This window comes from Serinus canaria, chromosome 2 (genome assembly GCF_022539315.1).
Source record: "Serinus canaria isolate serCan28SL12 chromosome 2, serCan2020, whole genome shotgun sequence".
Lineage (NCBI taxonomy): Eukaryota > Metazoa > Chordata > Aves > Passeriformes > Fringillidae > Serinus > Serinus canaria.
This window is the reverse complement of record NC_066315.1, coordinates 62,998,514-63,019,660: the sequence shown is the minus strand read 5'-3', so window position 1 is coordinate 63,019,660 and position 21,147 is coordinate 62,998,514. Positions and strand designations below refer to the sequence as shown.

The 21,147-nt window shown below is 35.7% G+C and overlaps 1 protein-coding gene across 4 annotated transcripts in view; it reads left to right on the top strand.

Moving 5' to 3' along the window:
- Positions 1-21,147, top strand: part of DTNBP1 (dystrobrevin binding protein 1) — a 63,341-nt gene that overhangs the window by 3,157 nt on the left and 39,037 nt on the right. For 2 of the 4 annotated variants that reach the window (XM_018918685.3, XM_050971580.1), the window contains exons 2-7: positions 92-142; positions 910-930; positions 3,084-3,134; positions 3,834-3,894; positions 6,479-6,611; positions 13,153-13,285. In XM_018918685.3, the coding sequence (XP_018774230.1) occupies positions 92-142; positions 910-930; positions 3,084-3,134; positions 3,834-3,894; positions 6,479-6,611; positions 13,153-13,285 (450 nt within the window). The remainder of the gene's footprint in view (positions 1-91; positions 143-909; positions 931-3,083; positions 3,135-3,833; positions 3,895-6,478; positions 6,612-13,152; positions 13,286-21,147) is intronic. The other 2 variants (XM_009085296.4, XM_050971581.1) reach the window with 1 other exon arrangement.

Below are 21,147 nucleotides of genomic sequence, written 5' to 3'. Positions count from 1 at the left end.
TAGACTGGAATTAAGGCATTATGTGCTCAAGCAATTAATTCTCTGGTTTTGGTGTTGTAAATGTCTGATAGATTTGTGTTTTGATTTGTAGGTTGAAGACTTTGGGCGACAAATCAAGAGATGCAAAGAAAAGTAGGCAAAGGTACTTCTGAATGTCTTAATATATAGCATTAATATAAGATATTCTTGTTAAGGAAAAATTTCAAGTGGCTCATATATATGAGCAAATTGCAAGAACATTTACATATAATTTTACAAAATATTATTTTGACAACAGAGAAGCTTAATGAAAGCAAATGCTTTGTTTAATACAGCCTTCATTGATAGGCCTAAATTTCTAATGGCTGTCTATCAGTTTGTAAATTACTATTTAAATTAAATGAATATGCATTGTTGTTTTAGTACTTCATAGAAGATTCAGGTTGCAGTACATTGAAATGTAATTGTTTACAAACTCTCTGAAGCTCATGTCCTAAAATTGTAACTCAGGGTTTTGGTTTTTTTTTTAAGTGTACAAACAGAAATAGGAGCCTTTTTATTGTGGAAGATATGTGTGTAATGAAATACTTCAGTTTTCTGTTTCAAGAAGTTTTGATAATTGTGCTGATTAGGTTTTCTTTCTTTCTTTGATTTGGATTTTTTTTTTTAGTAATCTGCATTTTAATTCTCTGCTCATTTTTTCAACCTGTGTAAGCTTCAGGGAAAGACTACTTGTCTGTAAATGATATCTGTGAGAGTTACTTCTTAAAATCAGATATGCTTTAGTGTAAAGTATGTTCTTATTAAAACATGCTGTGTAGACACAAATCAGTTTAAAAGCAAGCCAAGTGCTAAAAATAAAGCATCTGAAATAAACTGTCCTAAGTTCTGAATCCTGATGTTTTAGATATAATTTTTTTTTTTTAACAGAGGACCAGTTGTATGGACAAGGTATGGAGACTAAACTAAGAATGGGTGAAGGTTTGAATAAAACTAATTTAGGCAACTGCCTTCTCTGTGTTTCCAGTCCATAGTATTTCGGTTCTTCTGGAGCATTGTTTTAAATATTCATTGCTTTTTGAGACAAGCACTGGGTGAACCAGTTGAAGCATCAGAAACAGGGGAGTGCTGGGGTGGCTTTTGCTTTTCTGATAAAGTTCAGGGACAAACACAGCTTAGCTTGATTGTAGGGATGGCTGAGGGCATGTGGATGGGAGCCAAGAGAGGCCAGTAAGGGTGGTGGTGTTGCAATGGGATTTTGTCACTGTCCCTCTGACCAGGGAGAGAATGATGTTTACTCCAAACAGTTTGAGGAATCCTCTGTATCATTAAACCCTGATTCTTGTGAGGGCCTTTAGCTTCCAGCTCCTGAAAGGACAACCCATCAGTATGCAATCAGCAAGTGCCCTGGGAGGGTGTCAAGGATAACTTCTTGATGCCTCTTTATGACCTCTTTGGCATGCTGGAATAGCCAGAGCTCACCTGAAACTGACAAATTTAAAGAGATGTCAAGGACAAGAAGAGTGACTAGCCCTGCACTGGTACTAAAAGGCTGAAAGAAAGCATGGGATTGGTGATGAATGGGATGAATTACAGCAAGTGTAGAGGTTGTTGAGTTATTTAATGCCTTTTTGGCTTCAGTACCTATTGCTTAGCAAAAGGGATCAATGTGATTGACCAGAAGTGATTGAAGATGCTCAATCCATAAAAGCCCCTAGGACCCATATGTGCTGAGAGGTATCTCATGAAAATCAAGAGGTGCAAATTCCATGTTTCCCTGGGAAGAAAGTATCCCCTGCAACCATGCAGACTGGGGCTAACAGACTATCTGGGAAATAACTTTGCTAAAAAGACCTTGGAGTTCTTGGCAGACTGCAGGCTGAATGTGAGCCAGGGACGTGCCTTGTAGCAGGGAAGTCCAACAGCTAATGGGGCTGCAAACAATACCTAGACAGTGGGATTGAGGAAGGTGATTGTCCCTTGAATTCAGCACACCTTAGACCACTAACTACCCTGTCCAGTTTGGTCCCCAGTTTGAGAAAGGTGTTAATATTCTGGAGCAATTTAGTGGAGGGCCACCAAAATAGTTGGGGCAGGAACTCAGTGTATGAGGAAAGGCTGAGATGGGCAGTTGTTCAGCCTGGAGAACAGGTGACCTCTGGGAGACCTAGCAGCAGCCTGTCATTACATGTGAAGTGGTCATTACACGTGAGGTGTGTGGTGGGAACCCAAAAGGTGATAGGCATAAGTTGAAACGAGATGATCAGGCAGGAAAAGCTGAGAAAGGCTTCCCGAGAAAGCTGCTTTGATCTCATAGCTGGTTTTAACAGGGGATTGCAATAGAAACTTCCTGAGGTCCATTTCCACCTCACTGATTCTGTCACTTCTCCCTTGCCTTAAGGATGAGGAGGTTTACTTTATGGTAGGTTTGTTCCCCCCCCCCCCCCCCCCCATTCAAATAGTTTGGATGATAGTGCAGAATAGTCGATTTGGCTGATCTTTCAAGAGACAAATTTTGGATGATATCAAGATCTTCACATCCTTGGAAGTACTGTATTGTTAATTTTCTATAACTTAAAATAACATGTCTTTATACTTCAAGCTGTTATTAATGGAAGTGTATGCACTGAATAGGAGATCATTAGAGCATTAAACTGGCAAAGGTTCCTTAGCTTAGTATTTATTTTCAGTGTAGAATATAAGTGGAATATCTGTATTGAGGGACATGAACTTGTGTAGTAGTCTTTTTTTTTTTCCAGAATATTTCTGTGCCCTTTTGTAGGTTAAAATTATGTTCATCCTTATATTTGTTAACTTTGTGTACTTAGAAATTATTCAATAAAACTTGTTTTTAATGGATACAGTCGAAAAGAGGTAAGAATGGACTATCATAAAACAACAAGGGAAAAAAGCAATCCTACTTTTGGAATATTCTTGTAAGATACACCGTGTAATGCATTTTAAAATTGGCAAAATGTTTGTGAAAGTAGGAGCAGGAGGAAACATTTCTGTGCTCAGCATATCTGTCAGATGTGTGTGCACACATTTTTTATAACAGCCTTCTTTTCTTTAACAATTTTGTACATTTGCAATTTGTTTTATAGAACTGTTCAGTGTTTGCCAGAGTTTTCTGCTGGACTGGAATTACTAAGCAGGTATGACCTTCCTTTTCTTTATTAGTGTTTGTTTCCTATGTTGGATTTAAAAAATCTAATTTCTTAAGAAAGAACTTGGAAAGGAAAATCAAAGTGTTGCTACTAGGTTTTTTGTTGTTCTGCAGTTAGTAATCTGGGAGTGTTTACCAAATGATTAATGTGTTTAAAGCTTGCCCAATCCTGAAGTGTTGTCATGTTAATGAAGCTGAATTCTGGAGGAAAAGTTGCATTTAAAAGATGACTTTATTTCAAATCCTAATGCAGAGGGGTGAAGGAGGCCAGCACCGAGTCCTAGTCTGTGTTTTCATAATTTAGACATATTTGACACAATTTCCTTCTTTCTTTTTTTTTTTTTTGAATTGGAAGGGGTACATGTATGATTACAATCTTGTTAATTTTAAATATTTTTGTAATTAAGTTGAGTTCCAAGTGATGTTTAAGGTGGTGAGTTGTCTTGTAAGTGTTGTTGGGTCCATTTAGCTTTTAATGTCAGCAGGTTAAAAAACATAAATCACTTTTTCTTTAAAAGACATTATTTCTCACTGTATATTTGTCTTGGCAGAACAGTAAGTATGGAAAGAATTACACAGCTTTTTAAGCTGTAATTTCTGGTAGTACCTGTAAATATAAGCACAGTGACATCCATGAATTCCTTTGTAAGGGGAGCACAGTGAGAATAGTAATTTGTCTTCTCATCAGATATGAAGATGCTTGGGCTGCCCTTCATAAAGGAGCCAAAGATTGTGCAAAAGCTGGAGAGGTAAGAAAAAATAACAATGCCATGCATGAAATATTTCAAAATGTGTAAATAATTTTAAACTAAAATTTTTAGTACCCACCCTCAAGGTCAACCTTGGCCCCCGGGTAAACATCCACACAGCTTTGTTCACTCTCACAGTAATGTAAACAACAATGTAATGCAAATGTGAAATAACAAATAATGTGATGCAATGTAAACAGTTGCAAAGATGATGTTTTGTGTTACTGCTCGGGGTGTCTGGGAGAGTACAGAATGTATTTGGGGTTAAGGCACCTTAGTGGTTTCTATCAGGGCAGGGCTGTGGCACTGACACTGCTGCCCACTCCTAGTGCAGAAGAGACAGCAAGATTGGCTTGCCCAGCTGAAAAGATTGGGAAGTCTTTGTGCTTTCTCCTAATTTCATTCACTATTCCTGCCCTGGAAGCAAGCTGTGTGGTTTATCTGTGGAATGAAGGGAAAGGAAACTTCAGCAAATTTTACCAATGCATTACTCAGCAGCAGTAAGCAGTTTCAAAGCAGCAGACTTTCAGTTTCAAGCCGTGTTTAAAGGGCAGACAGTGTAATCTGGGTGGCCACAATGCAGAGCAGGACTGAGCTGTGGGGCTCTCTGTCCTGGCTGAAACCTTCACTTTGGCTGAGTGCATCCTTCCTGGCTCTTCTCTTCACTTAAAGTCTTCTCTGTATCTTTTTATAATGGATAAATCACTCCCTGTGTTCTTACAGTAAGAAAGAAAGTCTCTTATGCTCTTCTTTCTCTTGCCTAATGGTATGGCCCTGCTTTTCCCTGCATTCTAGTGGAAACCTTCAGGCATGGGAGATGGGGTTCTCCTTGCCAGTTTGGCATGTTTTACTGCTCATAATGTTCTTTTTTTTCCTTAGAAAATCTCATAAATGATGTGGTCACAATTTTATAATACTTGCTATAGTTTGCTTTAAAAATTGTAATTGTGAAAACAATGTGAGGTTTCATATATATTAAACCAATATAACCTAATCTCACATGGCTGCTTGGGAAAATGAGAATGAAAAACTTCCAAAAATATTTAAATTTTCCATTAAATTCAGATATTTACTTTACACACAACTCAGTGTACGTATTGCTTGTGGAGTTTTGTTTGTTACTTTTTTTATAAAAAGGGGAAAATAAAAACTCTGTAAGCACAGAAGATTGATTGTACTGTAGAAGACCTAAAGGTCCAGTATCCTATTTCTGCTTACTTGTGCTGTCTTATTTATAAATGCTAAGTAAAGTGAACATTTCAGGCTTTAATTGCAGCTTACAGTCTTACCATGTTAAATGGTAGATGTTAACTACCAGTTCCATGTACAAAATTGTCTTTGTAGATGATTGTCATTTCAGCTTCATTCATTTATCTCAGGACTGAAATGTTTGTGGTGTTTGTCCTCATCTTGTGGTGGCTTGTTTTGGTTTTTTTTTTTTTGTTTGTTTGTTTTTTTGGGTTTTTTTGTTTGCTTTACTGTTTAACAGATATAAATAACATATCCCAGTCTCGGAAATAGACCTGGCTTTATTTAAATAAGACTGTTTGGTCTCCTGAATTGTTCCATTTCTCACTGGGCTTTGGAATAAGTTTTCAAATCTTGTCTGGTGAAACAGGATGTTTTCTTAACAGGGATAGGTAGCTGGAGGGATTTGCAAAAGATAGAAGTTGTTCTTTTAAAATAATTTATACAAAGTGGGTAGAATTGTACATTTGAGAGCTCCTTTGTCCATTGCTCAGACTTTTTCAGTTTCTGCCTATAAAGACTTAGAAATTGAGGAATTCAGAATGTAGATACAGCCACAGGCTGTAGTGTGCTAGAGGAAGAATGGGTAAATGGAATTAGGAGCAGGGAAACAATAATTGAATCATCTCAATTATATATAATGGAAACATTTGTAACCTAAGATCTCTTGATTCTGGTGTTTTTCAAAGAAAATATAAGTGAGGCTTTGAAGCAGTGTATCCTTTTATTTGCTTATTATATAATAAAAGTTAAGAAGAATGAAACAAGAATTGCAGTGATGTAGAAATATGTTCATAAACACTTGGCACTGCTGCAGTTTATCACAAAAGCAGAAGAGCACAAATGTTATAAAGGCAACTTTTTTTAAAATGTCATTCCTTTTACTTTTTTTTTCTAGACTATTTTGCATGTGCAGAATTTTCATTTTTATTATTAAGATGAAATTGGTATTACTGGCAGCATTAAACTATTGATATAAATATGCCCAAAATTTGAGCACTAAGATGTTGTTATAGTGTACTAGTGCAACACTGCTGCCAAAAATTTCAGGTATGTCTTGAGTACAGTCAATAACATCCATAAAATAATTCCTGCATTGATTAGTATATTGAGAAATAACTTTTTGTCATATTTTTGTTCCATGCATTTTGATATAAATATTCTCTACTACAGGGGATTTTTTTGAGCATGTTGTTCATTTACTTGAGCACACAAGTGGCAGTGCTGTAGGGTTGTTGTGCTGACGTCATGCTTCCAAATGTATTAATTATAAAAAATTAGTCAAGATGCTCATAAACAGGTACAGAAGTTTGCAGTTAAAACCTGTTTGTTGCAGCTGGTTGACAGTGAAGTTGTGATGCTTTCTGCGCACTGGGAGAAGAAAAGGAGCAGTCTGGTGGAACTGCAGGATCAGCTTCAGCAAATACCAGGGTTCTTAGCAGATCTGGAATGCCTCACAGCAAGCCTAGGTAAGTTCTTATAGACATAACAAACATTCAGATCAGTACAGAGGATTAGACTGAAGTTCAGCTGTTGTGAATGTTGTGATTATAAAATTTAATTTTGCTTTCTGTGGTAAAACTGTAGTTCTTAAACAAACTGGTTTTTTTTTAAATTGACAAGTAGCAGTGGTTTCTCTTCCAGCAGTTGAAATTTTGTATGTGTTGCTATTTGAAAAAAAAAAATTGACAAATATTTGAACAGGTTAAAAATGCTATTTTTGAAGTCTTATTAAATTAAGATTTTTTTCATAGTATAAACGCTAATGTATATAGCTGCTTCTTTTGGTTTCTGTGTAATTTTACATAATAATGTTTAAACTTATCATTTGGGGTGGGATGGGGAGGGAAATTTACCTGGCTAGGGACACTTTCAAGGCAGAAACCTTTGGTTTTGAATAATTGTTGGTTCCAAAGGTAACTTCCATAGTTTGAATTAATGTACAGGGTTAAAATATTCTGAAGTGATACTGAGCTTTCTATAGGTGAATATTAATGCTGCCTATTAATATTGGCAAACACCTCATGTTTGTTAGGTGGGTTGCAATTTTTAAAACTTTACCAAAGGTCAACCTGTTCATTTTATTTAAAAGATGAAAAGACACATGCTTTGGTGGACTGTTTTTGGAACCTCTCATACAAAACTCTTGATCCACTGTTGAAAATTAAATTAGGAAAAAATGCTGGGGACTCTTGGTCTCTGAAAATCTCTGCTATTGCTGAACCTGGAAATGGGCAGGCAGCGTTTGACAAGCAGCAGCCCTGTCTGTCCACAGTATGTCTCTTGATGCTTCCATGAAAATCTCTACAGGGTGCATCAAATTAAAGCTTTGAAAAACTTCTGTCTGCACATAGATTTTACGTAGCTAAGTTCCCCAGGGACTGTGCCTGCGCTTCTCTTTATTGCAGCAGCTGGGAAGTGTGCAGAAATTCCTCATGTGATTGCAGCTCTTTTTTTTTGGGGTGGGCTGATTTACGTGCTGATGCGAAATGAAGAAAAGGAGGATTCTTTTCTGTCTTCAAGGGCTAATTTCTCATTCTGCTGTGGTCAGTGGTCATGCTCAAATCAGCTTTTGTTCCTAGGTAGGCTGGTAATAACTTTGTTATTTATTCCTGAACCAGGGAATGTGTTCTACTTTTTATTACAATTTTCTTATACCATCTTGTTTAATAAGGCTTTATCATCTGTGCTAACCATTTAATATTGGCTTTTTGAAAAAAAAAATTTCTAAGGAAATAAAAGTTCAAATAATGATTTATTAAAATACTGGGTTTAATATTACCGTGCAGTCCACTGGTAGCCCAAAGATAAACAATGTAATAGAAAGCTGATGAAATTGCCTTTATAGTTCATAATGCTGCAAATGCTGTAAAATCATGATGAATTTGGGCTACTTTCTGATTCCTAATACAGTTTTATGAACTAGAATTAATCTCATTCCAATTGTAGAATTTATTGGATAGGTATGTCTTTAGATATTTTTTGGTACTGCAAAAGTAGGATTTAAGCAAGCATTCAGCAGCCTGCTCAGGGAAGCTAATGAATTTTGAGGTGTACTGCTAAGGCTCTGAGATTTGAACCAAACCTTCTAGCTTTACCTTTTGTCAGATTTTATGTAATTTATCTAAAATTTCTTCTTAGCTCCTCCTAACAAATGTGTTTTGGGTTTTATTTTTTCTTCTAATAATTTTTATGGAGTCCATTTGAAGAGATAGATGTAATTTGTACCAAATTCAACATCTAACCTTCTGAAGGTGATTTAACAGAAATTTACTGCAATATTCTGCTCATTGCTTTTAGTTTTTATAACTCTTAACTAACTGCTTCATATAAATATAAACTGTATTCAACTTTTCAAGAGATGACCATTACTCTGACTGCAAATTTTGAATATGAATAAAATATGCTGTAAAAATAAGTGAAAATTGAATCACAAAGTGCTGGGTTATGCACTCAAGATATAATTTGGCTAACCTTCATCATTTCAACAAAATAGTTGGTTCTTCTGACATGATATGCTTCTAATAAGTCTATTAATGCTTTCATTTTGAAAGCAGGTAGGGGACCCTGGCTTCTTTCACTGAAAGAAATTTCAGATAATGGAAATGAACCTTTTTAGTGACCTACTTAAAATTGGTATGACTCATGTACAGATTCTTCAGCTTTTGCTGTGTATTACAAGACACATTTTCATTAGCAATTTTTTTAAGTTCTTTAGCTTAGGTATTCACATTATAAGACATCCCTCACTTGAAGTAGAAAATGTGTCTCTTCATTAAATTAATTTATTGCATTATGCAATGTCTTGTAGCTGCTACTGAGAATTTTGAAGAAAAAAGTTACTCTCATGTAAAAGTGAAAAGGACAGTTATTGCCCTTTCAAAATGCAGAATTGGAATTATCACTTAATCCAGTTTTTAGTTGAGATGTTGTAGAAAATGTATGCTGACTGATATTAGTATACTTAGTGTGAAATGGGTTTTCATGTTTGAGCCGTGGCATTTTGCTCAGACGTTTGTTTTGGTTTCAGTAAATCAATACACACAAACATTGATCCAAATCCAGTTTTTCTCCCTTCCTTTTTTTTTTTTTTTAAGATCAGTTTGATACTGGTTTCAAAAAGACTGATCTTGTATATCGGTGACAGTTCCTACATAAGTTGAAAATGTTTTCATAGTGGGACTGGGAAGAAAATAAGGCTGGGCATGTAGTCACTGAGTTAAAAGCCTTTGCCTCTTAGTCTTGAGGGGTTTTTTTTGAAGTGAGGGCTAGATGGGTGTGAAAATTCATTGGGGAAACAGAACATTTTGCACTGCTTAGGAGAAATATCCTTGTTTATATCTTGAGTAAAAGGTCAGTCTTTTTTTATTTCAGATTGTGTATCAAGTATGAAAGTTGCCATTCTCTAGCTTTGCAAAATTCATCTAATTTTTTCAGAATTTGCATTTATCTTTTACTGAGGAAAGCAGGGAAAATGTTGGGAAGATTTATGTAAAACCAGGGAATTAGAATAATATTGTGTCAAGACAGCTGTGTTCAACAGGGAATTTTTCTCCATAGACTCCAGGACACAACACTTCAGCAGAGGTTGTTTGTTGTATTAGGTAGCTATATATATATATATATATATATATATATATATTATATATATATATATCTATATATATATATATCTATATGTGTGTGTGTGTGTGTGTGTGTTTATGTATATATATTGTGTGTGTGTATATATATATGTATGTCTGTGTGTGTGTATATATTATGTACTCTATGTGTGTGTGTGTGTTTTTATCTATATCTATATATACTATCTATATACTATGTATGTATGTATCAAAGGCATAGAGTTTGGTGCTGTAAACTTGGAAGTGCCTGAGTACACAAGGAAAGGATCCTAGTGTACTTGCTATGTAGTTTCAGCAAAGAAACTGCTTTAACTTCAGTTAAGTGGTATAATACTAGCTGTGTTTAAGATCCTTTCTGTGAAAACAGATTAAAATTGAGCACTAGTAGAACTGTAATTATATTAAGTTTTTCCTTTTTTCTTTTTTTTTTTGTTGTTGTTGTTGCAGCTGAATTGAGCTACTGAGCTCTTGCTGTTCATATATGTCTTTCACTGCTCATTTTAAGCTTTTAGTAATCTCTGCCCCTATGTGGCCTAGAGGTATAGGGACCATCTTTGATATAATTGCTTCCATCCTTTTTACTTTTTCCCTTTTAGTCAGAAAATAAATGAGCTTTGTAGAAATGTCTTTAATATTCCTGCATGGTTTCTGTTGTTTGAATGGCTGGGACAGTGCAGGAAAGCTACATTTAAAGTTAATGGAAACCTATTTTCTGACATACAGCTGTGATTTTGCTATTCTAACAAATTTTGTACTCATACAGAACTACAGATAACATTGGTTTCAGTTAGAAAAGTTTTGTGGTAAATTTAAATTAGGTGCACTTTAGGAAGAAAGTGTTTTCTGGATAAAAAAATCTGTGGTCGTTGAGTTCTAGATAAATACTTCAATACCTGATAGCTAGTAAACCATGAAAAACCATGTATGCTGATAGAAGATAATGCAGTGTAATGTCACCTGACCAGACTTTAAACATACATTGAAAGAATTAGAACTAGGAATTAAAGTTTCAAATCATGTTGTTATGCTTGTGGTAATGTAAGAAATACAGCCCAAACTGTTATAATTGGAGTGATGTGACCCAAAGAACCCCAAAGTTGGGGTTTTTTTCAGCTATCTAATTTAAAAAAATACTATTTCTACCAAGTGTGGCATATTGCTATATATAAAAAGTCTTAATCTAAAGGCAAATATGTTTTTTTAAATCTGGAGAAGATTTAGAGAAGATGCATTTTTCACGGCCTAAGTTTCAAATTAATTAAAAATATAGGTTTTTTTGGCACTGTCTTTGAATGCACAGTGCATATATTCTCTTTTGGGTAAGAGAGGTGGTAATTCACAGCTGTAGCTGGAGCTGCTGCAACAGAGCTTGTCTTCAATTTTTTTTTTGTGAAAAGCAATTTTTCTTTCGCTTCAAAAAGGAAAAAAACTTCTGAAACCTCTGTTGCAGCACAGCAGGATTGTTGCCTCCTGGAGAGATCTCTGGTGTCCATTCCTCTAATTCAGGAGCACGGTGTTTTCAGCAGTTCCCGCTAGAGGCTGCTCAAATGCAAGTGCTAGGAATCAGTTGCTCTCTAGAATTCACTTTTCTTCATCCTCTTTATTTTCCTGTCCTTTGTTGTTGTCTTTTAATATTATTTCAACAGCAAATACAGCAAAGCAGGTGGTAGGCATTTTTAAGTGGAAAAAACAGTGGTTGATAGGTACCTTAGTAAATTATTTTCAGTCCTGCTGTGTTTGAGACTTTTGCAGATTAATAAGGGAGAATTATTCTGAAAAGCAAGTTAGCACAATACAGGTATTTAGATTTTAATGCACTTAGAGAAGTCTATTTCTTAAAGAAAAAGGGCCTACCAATCATAATTGTAATCATGATATTACGCTTTGAATACATCTGGATTTTGTGAGAGAAAATTGAGTATGTGGTGAGCAATTAATGTTCCACATCACAATATGTAGAACTGAAAAAACATTTTTTTCCCCTCAATCTTGTTTCTGCATTAATTGTCAACTGCCTTTTTTTTTTTTTTTTTTTTTTTTTGCCAATCCATTCCACTTCCCCTCAGTGATCTGTATACAGAAAAATAATTTAGGGAAATTTTTACTTGATTATATGATTTATGTTTCCCTTTCCTGTCTTTGTTAGGGGCTAAAAAAATGGTGTTAAGTGAAGCAGAACATATGAATATGCATCCTAGGAAATTTGATTATGAAGTCTTAACTTTTGCTTTTTTAGGGGAAGCACAAGGATAGCTATTTATAATGAAGTTATAGCTAAGGAAGTTGGAATTATTTATGGTCCAAGATAGGCTTCAAGCAGAATGGCCAAGCCAGAATGGAGGATTTGACTGATGCCTTCAGCTTCCTGTTTCTTTTTTTGAGCATCTGAAAAACATTAACTCTGGCTGCTAGTTGTTTGTAAAAACGTGATTATTCTTGCTCCTGCGATTTACCTTCCTTCTGGTATAGGAGAAGGCCTGGCAAAAAGATGAATAATATTCCTGTAGTTCACAAAGCTTCATCCCAGAGTGACCAGCTGGTTAGGGTTTGGGAAAATAGATTTTCCACTGTGAGATCCTGATGAGAGACATGAAATTTAGCATTAATCACTGTCAGGGAAAGGGATCCTTTGATACAAGGTTCACATGGGTTAATTCAGATGAGGAGGGACCTCAGGAATTGTCTAGTCCAAATATCTACTCAAAGCAATGTGAGCTATGAGATGAGATCAGTTTTCTCAGGACATGTCATAGACAAGATCTGTTTGAAGTTGAGACTGAGCAATTATGTTTAAAGACAAGATTAAGAGATGTGTATATAAAATAGGATTTAATTGTAAAATTTTCATGTGTATGTAAATCTATATTTAGCCATCAGTAAAGGGTCTGTCTTCAGAGACATAAATATATGTTCTTTTATATTACCATAGCATCATGTGAAAGTTAAAATTCTCCCTGTGTGCTTTATTTTTGTTTCATTTGAATAAATGATGGTTTGACCTGGCTTTGGTCAGCACAGATTTATTCCTTGGATTGGTACTGTGTAGGAAGTGCTAAGCTGGCAGTCTGCTCAAGAAGGAAAAGTATGAGTCCTGAATGCTTCTCTTCCTCAAAAACAGGCCAGGAGCCTGTGTCGCCACGATGCTGGGACATGTAGAATGGTTCAGCACCTTACTGCAAGGGAACCTCAGATGGATCTCCCTTTAACGTGGCTCTGCTGCCACTCTTCACTAAGGGATTTGGGCTGATTTCTTTATCTTTTGGAGCCATTCTATGTGTGTAATTATCACCATGTTAATTATTTACCTTCACAAAATCCTCTTTCTGTTCAGGGGAATTGTCTGTCCATTGATGCAGTTTGATATTCATACAAGTCTTTCTTACAGCCCAGCTAGAGGCAAACTTTGAGGAAATGGAGAATCATCTGTTGTGTCTTGAGGAACTATGTGAGCAGTGTGAATTGGAAAGGTACAAATGTATGCAGACATTACAGCTGGAAAACTACAAGAAAACAAAAAGGTAAATAAAACACTTGTTATAAATATAAATTAGCATACAATATGAGCCTTTTGTAATTATCCCCCCCCCCCCATACATAATATAATCCCTTTTATTTTCATCCTCTAAGGAAACAATAGTCTTTGACAGGATGTTGCAAATTTGTAGTAGATTCATTAAATGTCTTAGTGATGAACAGAGTACATGTGTTTGGAAAATTATCACAACATTGTTCTTAAGATTAAGTCATGTTTATTATTCTCCACAAAGAATTGGAATAAGGGCTGTTGTTAATAAGCACAGATAAACTGTTGTTTTTCTTAATCCCTTGCCGTGGATTATGGATTCCTTTTTTTTTTTTCCCCAAGTACCTGTCAGGTTAGGAACTGAATTTTCCTCGTTTTTCCTTTCAGTTCTATCAGTATCCAATCCTATAAGTACCTTTTACTCTGTATGAAAGGTATTAATCTCCTGCCATTCTCTTACTTGTAAAAGCAGGGCATTAATTCTTGGAATCAGAGTTCAACTTAGAGCAGTATGTATGAAAATTCAGAACTTTGAACTCGGGAGCTTCAGGTTAACCTGAAGTAGCAATAGAAAAATATTAAGCCCTTAAATTACTTAAACTATTGACTTCCTTGATTTTTGTTACTGCCAGTGCCAAAAATAACCTAATAAAAGGAGATAAGAAAACCAGTATTATGTTCATTATATAAATTAGGAAATGAGGGGTTGAATTGAAGCAGTTTGTCAAAGACAGTGTCTGACAGCCTGTTAGGGAGGGGTGGGTGGATGTGGATGTTGACTGACATGGGTTACTTGATTTGTCCAGGCAGGAGTCCTGCTGTTAGCCAGTGGAAGCACCCTGGCACTCTCCTTGCCTCCTTGATTGTGGAAGCAAGTGTGATACATGTGGTAAGATCAGAACAAGTGGTTCTCACAGTTCTGATGAGGATGTAGTGGTCGAGGGTGGGTCTGTGCCAGACAGAGCTGGCCACATTTTCCTTAGCATATCTGTATTCACCCTCCTTGCCATTCTTGTAGCTCTTTCTTATTTGAATGTTTTTTTTAAATCCAAGTCTCTTCCCAAAAGATCTGTTCACCCCTGATTATTTTTTCACTACTGGTTCTCAGTTGTCATGTAGGGAATCTTAGGCTACTGTGGTGTTACAGATCCAGTTACTGAAGGAGTACTGATGTTGTAGGTTCTATCTCCCAAAAGGTCTCCAATACCTTAAAGACCCCCCTTCAGTTTTCTGTGAAATTTGACACTGGTGAAATCCAGTCATCCCTCATGGTCCTATCTGTGGCTTTTGTCAGTATCTTATTATGTTATCTGTCACATCTGGCAATTTCTCATGTCATGTCCCTTTAGTTTTTCACATCCTGGTTAGTTGTCTTGACCTCAGGCCAGGGCCTCAGCAATGGTCTGTAATTTTCCTGCAGCCTGAATTTTCTCTTTCCCAGGTCAGGGCAATTCCATATTCTCTCTCCAGGAAGAATCAACAGCAGTCATTATGGCTGAATATTCACTTGTTCAGACCTACTTGAGTTATCTAAATATCTAAGAGTAATAAATCCAAAATTCGAAATATGTGCTATTTTACCAAGTAACACAATTTTAAAATGCATATAAAGCAATAGAATTGGTCCCATATAATTATATTTCTATAGTTTTCTGAATGGTCTTTTGTTCTCTGCCATCCTTGTTCCCTTTCTCCTAGCCACTGCTTTCAACGTCAAAATAAAGTGTTAAAACATTGCCTGCTCTGCTTAGCAGCATCTAATCAGTTTTATAAATAGACTGCTTAGCAAGCTACTTAGTGTAATTGTAAGCTGATTACATTTGGTCAGACCTAGACAAAACAGGAAAAATGCAGGTGATTTCTGGTTGATCATTACCGCTGTATTTATTTAGGTAAGAAATTAACTGCTAGCTCATTACAGGAAGGACCCTTGCCAGTGTAGGTCCTTGAAGAGCGAGCAGTGGGTTAACTTCACGTGAGTGTGATTGGTGGTGCATGTTTGGGACTCGTATCCTGTCTTCCTCTCTTTAGTCCTTGGGGGTTGTACTGTGACACCCACTGAAAGAATCAAGGAGGGGGGAAGGGGTCAGGAGTCTATGCTTTCTCTTTAGCACAGAAATTATTTTCAGGGAGTAAGTGGGTTTGTGTTTGAAAAAAAATTCCATCCTGTGTTTTGACAATATAAGGATGAAAACTGAGATGAATCTGAGCTCTAGAAACTTTGATTTTAAGCATGTAACAAAATGTAATTTCAACTGGAAGTCACTGTAGAGTTTAGGCTAGCAGCTCATGTATTTCAAATCTTTTGAAAAAATCCAATATGAAAGACTTAGAAGGTGCTTTAGGTCAACATCAAACCTATGAAACACAGCTTATGGTAACTATGGGAACTTATTTTAAGAAATAGGTCTTCCTATTAAATAGAGCAGCTTCATTTCAGTTCAAGCAGATCAATTTTTTCCCTTTTGTCATTTTGTTGAGCACTAATTTCAAAGTAGATTCATCAATCCACATCTTTTCCAAGCTATTTAAAAGCCTGGTGTGTGGGGGATTGGTTTGGGTTTTTTTTTTGAGGTTAGTTCTGGAATTTTAATATTCTCTTTTTTTGTGTTTAAATCCATTGATCAGGGTACCGGTACTGTTGCGTGAAGTCTAGATTCCACCCTTCTTTTCTCTGGTTAGTCTCCCTGCAATCATTTGGATGAACCTTAGCATTAAACCATGTAATTTTGTTTCCTGTCTTTTTTCAATCAAGCACAATTCTTCTTCCCTTTCCTTCATTCTCCTACTGAAGATATTCTGATTGCAGAAAATTTGTGTCTCCTTAGTATCATGTGGCAATTTTGGCTTTCCCAAGGACACAACGTCCTTTAGGAATCACTGTTAGGAGCTCACTTTTGTCATCTATTAATGTGCCCTGAATGGCAGCCTTGTGGTGTAAGATAAAATGTTTCTGACCTGAAGCTGTACTTGCAGTGAAGCTCATGGTGCCATTTGTATCCATTTCAGAGAGATCACCACATTTTGAAAAACAGCAACTCCTGATTGTTGTGTCAATTAAAAGGCGCTGCCCAAATGCAGCGTTTTGTAGGAATACATTTGGAATAGCAGGATTGTCACTGGGAATGAGTAAATACATTTTACTATATGTTATTTGACTGAAAACGTAATTGTCTGAATGATAATTTTTTTAGGATGTCTTTTTTAAGAACCTGCTCTGTTTTTCAGTATTTGTCAGCTTTGAGAACTGACATAGAAGGAAAATAAATGTTAAAATCTAAAATACGAACCTTAGTGGAACTACTGTTTTTTCCTTTTTGATGTTATTTAAGCAAATGCTTTACTTGAAGAAAAAACAAATTCTTTAAATTTGTGTTTATTCATAATTTTTGAATTTTAGAGGTTTATTTGTAGTGTAACCCCATGCTTTCATTATTAGTGCAGTAGGTGAGGAGTTGGACAGACTCATAGTTATTGTTGGATGCATTGCCTGCCATGATGATGCTTTAGTGCTTCTGGGGGACAAAAATGTTTGATTTACTTTCTCATTCAGAAGAGTATAACATTTATGGCAATTGCATTGTGTAGATTAGAGATGTTTATGAGAAAATACCTTAGTTAGTGTTGTTTTCTTCTTTAAACTTTATCCCTCTTTTTAATTGCTTTGGGAAGAAAAGGAACAGTAAGGGTTCTTGGATATAGATGCAGTGACTTATCTGAGCCCTCAACAACATAAACATTTGAAAAGTATATACAAAAATACTTCCATATCTGTAGCTCTTGTTTAGATCCCATAGCATTCCTCAAGTAATAGGCTGGGGCAGTACTTTGTACTGTACAGCATCCTCAGTGGTGATTCCCTCCCACCTGGCAGTGATTCTTTTAAACTTTACCTTCATAACCCTTTCAAACATTACATGTAACTTATAAAATTGACTTTTTATATGTAAAAACGTGTATATGCCCCTTTGTTGCAGATGTATCAAGCAAGTATGTTTTTCCTTCCAACATTAAGTGTACTGTGAATTATTTCTGAGACCTGAGCTACATGTTTCATAGTTCTCATCAAAGTTTTCATAAGTGTAAATTTTCTCTTTTGGATTAGTCTTCTAGTGATATAGATTTGGAGCTGCTATACCTCTGTGTAAGGGGGTATTTAAATAAATATTTTTGCAAGATTGGATGCAGAACTTTTGTTATCTTCAGGAGTTTTCACGGCACAAGTGTAGTGGATGACTGGCTTTGAGTTTTCATTAAGCATTGTATGAGTTTCTGTACTCACATTGCAAAGATGTTTTCTATTTTGTTTCATGAGTTTGAATACAGCACAATCAGCAATATTGTATATAATATAGTCAGACTACAGCAAGTGTTTTCATGGTGATAACTGTCCAGTTGTTGCACTTCTTTGAGCAGGCATGTGGAATGAGAATTCTTATTGACCTGAAGAGACTTGCATGAGCTTTGGAAGAGTTTCATGGATAACTTTGCTTACTTTTTTTGTAGTTTGAAGGCTCTAAACTTTCTTTTGTTTGCAAGAACTCCTGCATTACAGTATTCTGCATGTGCCAAGCCCAAAGGAGCACTCTGCTTCATTATTAGTGAATTTTAGTCCCATCAGTGCTCCCAGTATTTGGAAACATGGGGCAAGACTGAACACACAGCAGATTTGAAGATTGCAGGGGGTTTAGCAGTTTTTTCTCTTAATTTGCAAAGTGTGAATGTACGGTATAATTTATGTCACTTTTAAGTTGATTTAATTTTGCCCTTTCTCTGATGATCTTTGCTTGAGACAGAGAGACAATGACATTGTTACAAAGAGATTTGATGCTTACCTTCTCCTTATAGTCTTGTTTTCTTTCAAATAGGCAAATAAAAGACTTTTTCATTTGGCTTTTGTGACCTGTGATTAAAGACTGCATGTTTGTGTTGGATCCTCTGTATCCTACAGCACCTTTTAATAACATTATCTAGAAAATGTTAAAACGTTATGTCAATCTGCATAATTTATCTCTACCTTTATGTGGTGCTTGTTAGTGGGCATAATCTGCAAATCCTGTCAAGCTGTTAATACCAGGCATTCTTTGTCCAGACTTACTGTACCAATAATAGGAACAGATGGTTTAAGACTGCCTTAATCATAATTTTGTACCCTCCCTCTCCTCAAAAATGCATTATTTGTATATGTAATTAATTCATTGTGGCTACTGGCAAAAGAACAGGGCTTAGATACTTGTCATTACCACACTAAAATTCATTCTCTGAGCTGTGCCTCCTGAGAAATTTCATGAGAAATTCTGTGTTTCTTTGCTATGGATTATTTCCTGAGATCTTTAATAACTCCTTTCCACTTACATTCAAAACCAATTCATTTAAAAGTAGTTTTAAAAAATGTATGAAATGTGTTCACTGACAATGCTTCTGTGAGGGAGATTTTACATTCCTATGCTGAAGGGACGTGTTGAGGATGCCTGAAGAGATAGAAGTTATTACTTCTTGTAACAATGGCACAATTGCATTCATGCTCTGTGGAACCACTTTCAGCATTTTAGGTGAAGATTGCACATGGAGTCACAGCTCCTTTTACTTGTTTCTGTGAATTAGGGTTGTACCATATATCACTTACTGAATAAAGCCTGGCCAGTTTTTGAATACTGTAAATTTTCTTCTTTTTAATGCTTATGTGGAAATTGATGGCCCAGTTAAAAGAAAATCTGCAGTTTCTTGTGTGGCTGTTTACCAAAACCAGGCTTGCAGGAATTCCTTTTCTTTCTAGAAAAAAATGGTGGAGGTGGCCTTTGATGGTGGATTGTTTGTATCTTCTCTTAAACTTCACCTTCTCTTACATTCTTTCTAGTTTCTCAAATTTTATCTTCTCTTAACATCCTGTTCTCAATTTTCAGCTTTAAACTTTGGCTCCTAAAATTTTGTTGCATGATAAAAACAAACTGTTGATACATGTATGTTTTAGTGATCTAAAGATGTTACATACTAAGATAAAAGTTTTTTTAAAAATGTAAAAACTCTTGGGTTTTTTGGACAACAACAGAATGAAAGCAAAAGCATTAAAAACTATGTCCTGTGTAAAATTCTACATCTGAAGGCATGAGCTTTTAGAGGGAGCAAAGCATTTTTTCCACATTTCAGATTCCAGTTTGGAGTGGTTCTAATGTTAAGTGGCCTTTGTCAGTCTCTTAGCAGAGGACAAAACTTGCCTTTAATGATTTTGCTTCTACCATTTTCTTATGATTTGGACTTTTATGAAGTCTGTCTTCCTTATTTTTTACTGTTCTTTTGAATGATAGTGCCTGAAAGTTGGCTCCCCATGTTCTTAAGATTTGTTGGGGTTTTTTGAAACATTGAAACAGAAATGCTTTCACTGTACCTTGGAGCTGCTGAGTATGTTAGGGGAATGCTTGTTTTTGGTTGTATTTATTAACTTGATTACTAGTTAGTGTTGGTAATTTCTAATGCAAAAATTTGATGATCAGTTCCATCTTCTGGATTTAAGTTAACATAGAAGTTGTGCTGAAAAACAGACTTCAGCTACTTCTGTATCTGCATGAGTATGGAAGCAAAAAAATCTCCATTGCAAAAGTATTGAAATGCCTTAGTTCTGTACTCTTCTCTTTTAGTGGATAAAATGTCACTTTTGATGGTGGAGAATCCTGACCTGTCCTCAGTGTTTTGTCACATGAATAGAAATCCTTGCCTGCAGTTCAATTCCAGCAGTAGTTCAGTAATAGTGTTGGTTTTTGCTGATTTTTCAATACTTAAAAAGGCTTTTCATTGCTTCAGTCTCAAGTGTATTTCAAAGTAGTAATTGGCAAGTATCTCCAAGGGGTGCTCGACCAATCTCAGGGATGGAGGAAAACAGTTTTGTGTCAGGATTCAAAAAAGTGCTAATCCTAACTACAAAAAACAAACAAACAAACAAACAAACAAAAACCCAAAAAACAAACAAAAAAAAATCCCCCCAAAAAAAGTACTTGAATTATTTCTGTGTACCGTATAAGTTACATAGGTTTTGAGTTCTCTGTTTTTTGGCTTTTACTATTGATGACATCCAGAGGAAAGTCCCAGAGGAGAGATCTCATGGCTTTTTAGCTTATTAAAGCTTGAGTCAAGCTATGGAAGGATTTTTTTTTTTTTTTTTTAAATACATAATTTTGAAAACTTAACGGTGCCAGACATAGCAGAGGAAATTGCAGCATTTCTCAGTTTTTGGGTTGGATCGTGTTAGGTGCCATAACTATTTTTAGATTATTTGCTGATAAGCATCTACAATTTCTTCAAATATATTTTTTGTAAATAGTATTTACGACTCAACATTTATTAACACGTATAATTGTAAAATCTTCCAAATTCAGTCCTCAATTTTTAGCATTCATATCCTCTCTTGATACTGTCTTTTGTTTATATATGAGTCTAGTAGTTGGAGTTTACTGACTGTTGCTTTCAGAGCTCGTGGTATAAAATTGTTCCTGACATTAATTTAGGACTTTGTTGCTTTCTTATCTGCTTATTTTCTTCTTGAAGATCAAGTAAGAAATTCTGTCAATTCTGGCTGGTGGCATCTTTGTAAGGAATGTGGTGTTTCTGTAGTCTCCTAGGTATTTAACTGGATTCCTTGATGTTTAGCTACACTTAGGAAATTGATCCTAGTGTTACAGCCCTTTGCAAGATACAGTAGAACCTGAGATTTTTTTTTTTCTTACTATTGCTGAACAAATTTAATTCCCTTTGATCTCACTAACTTAAAACAGGATCCTTACTCCTCCTGGTCCTCCCATATTCTGATTCCTAAATTTATTTTTGTTTCTCAGTGATACCAGCACAGTCTTCCAAGTGTCCATC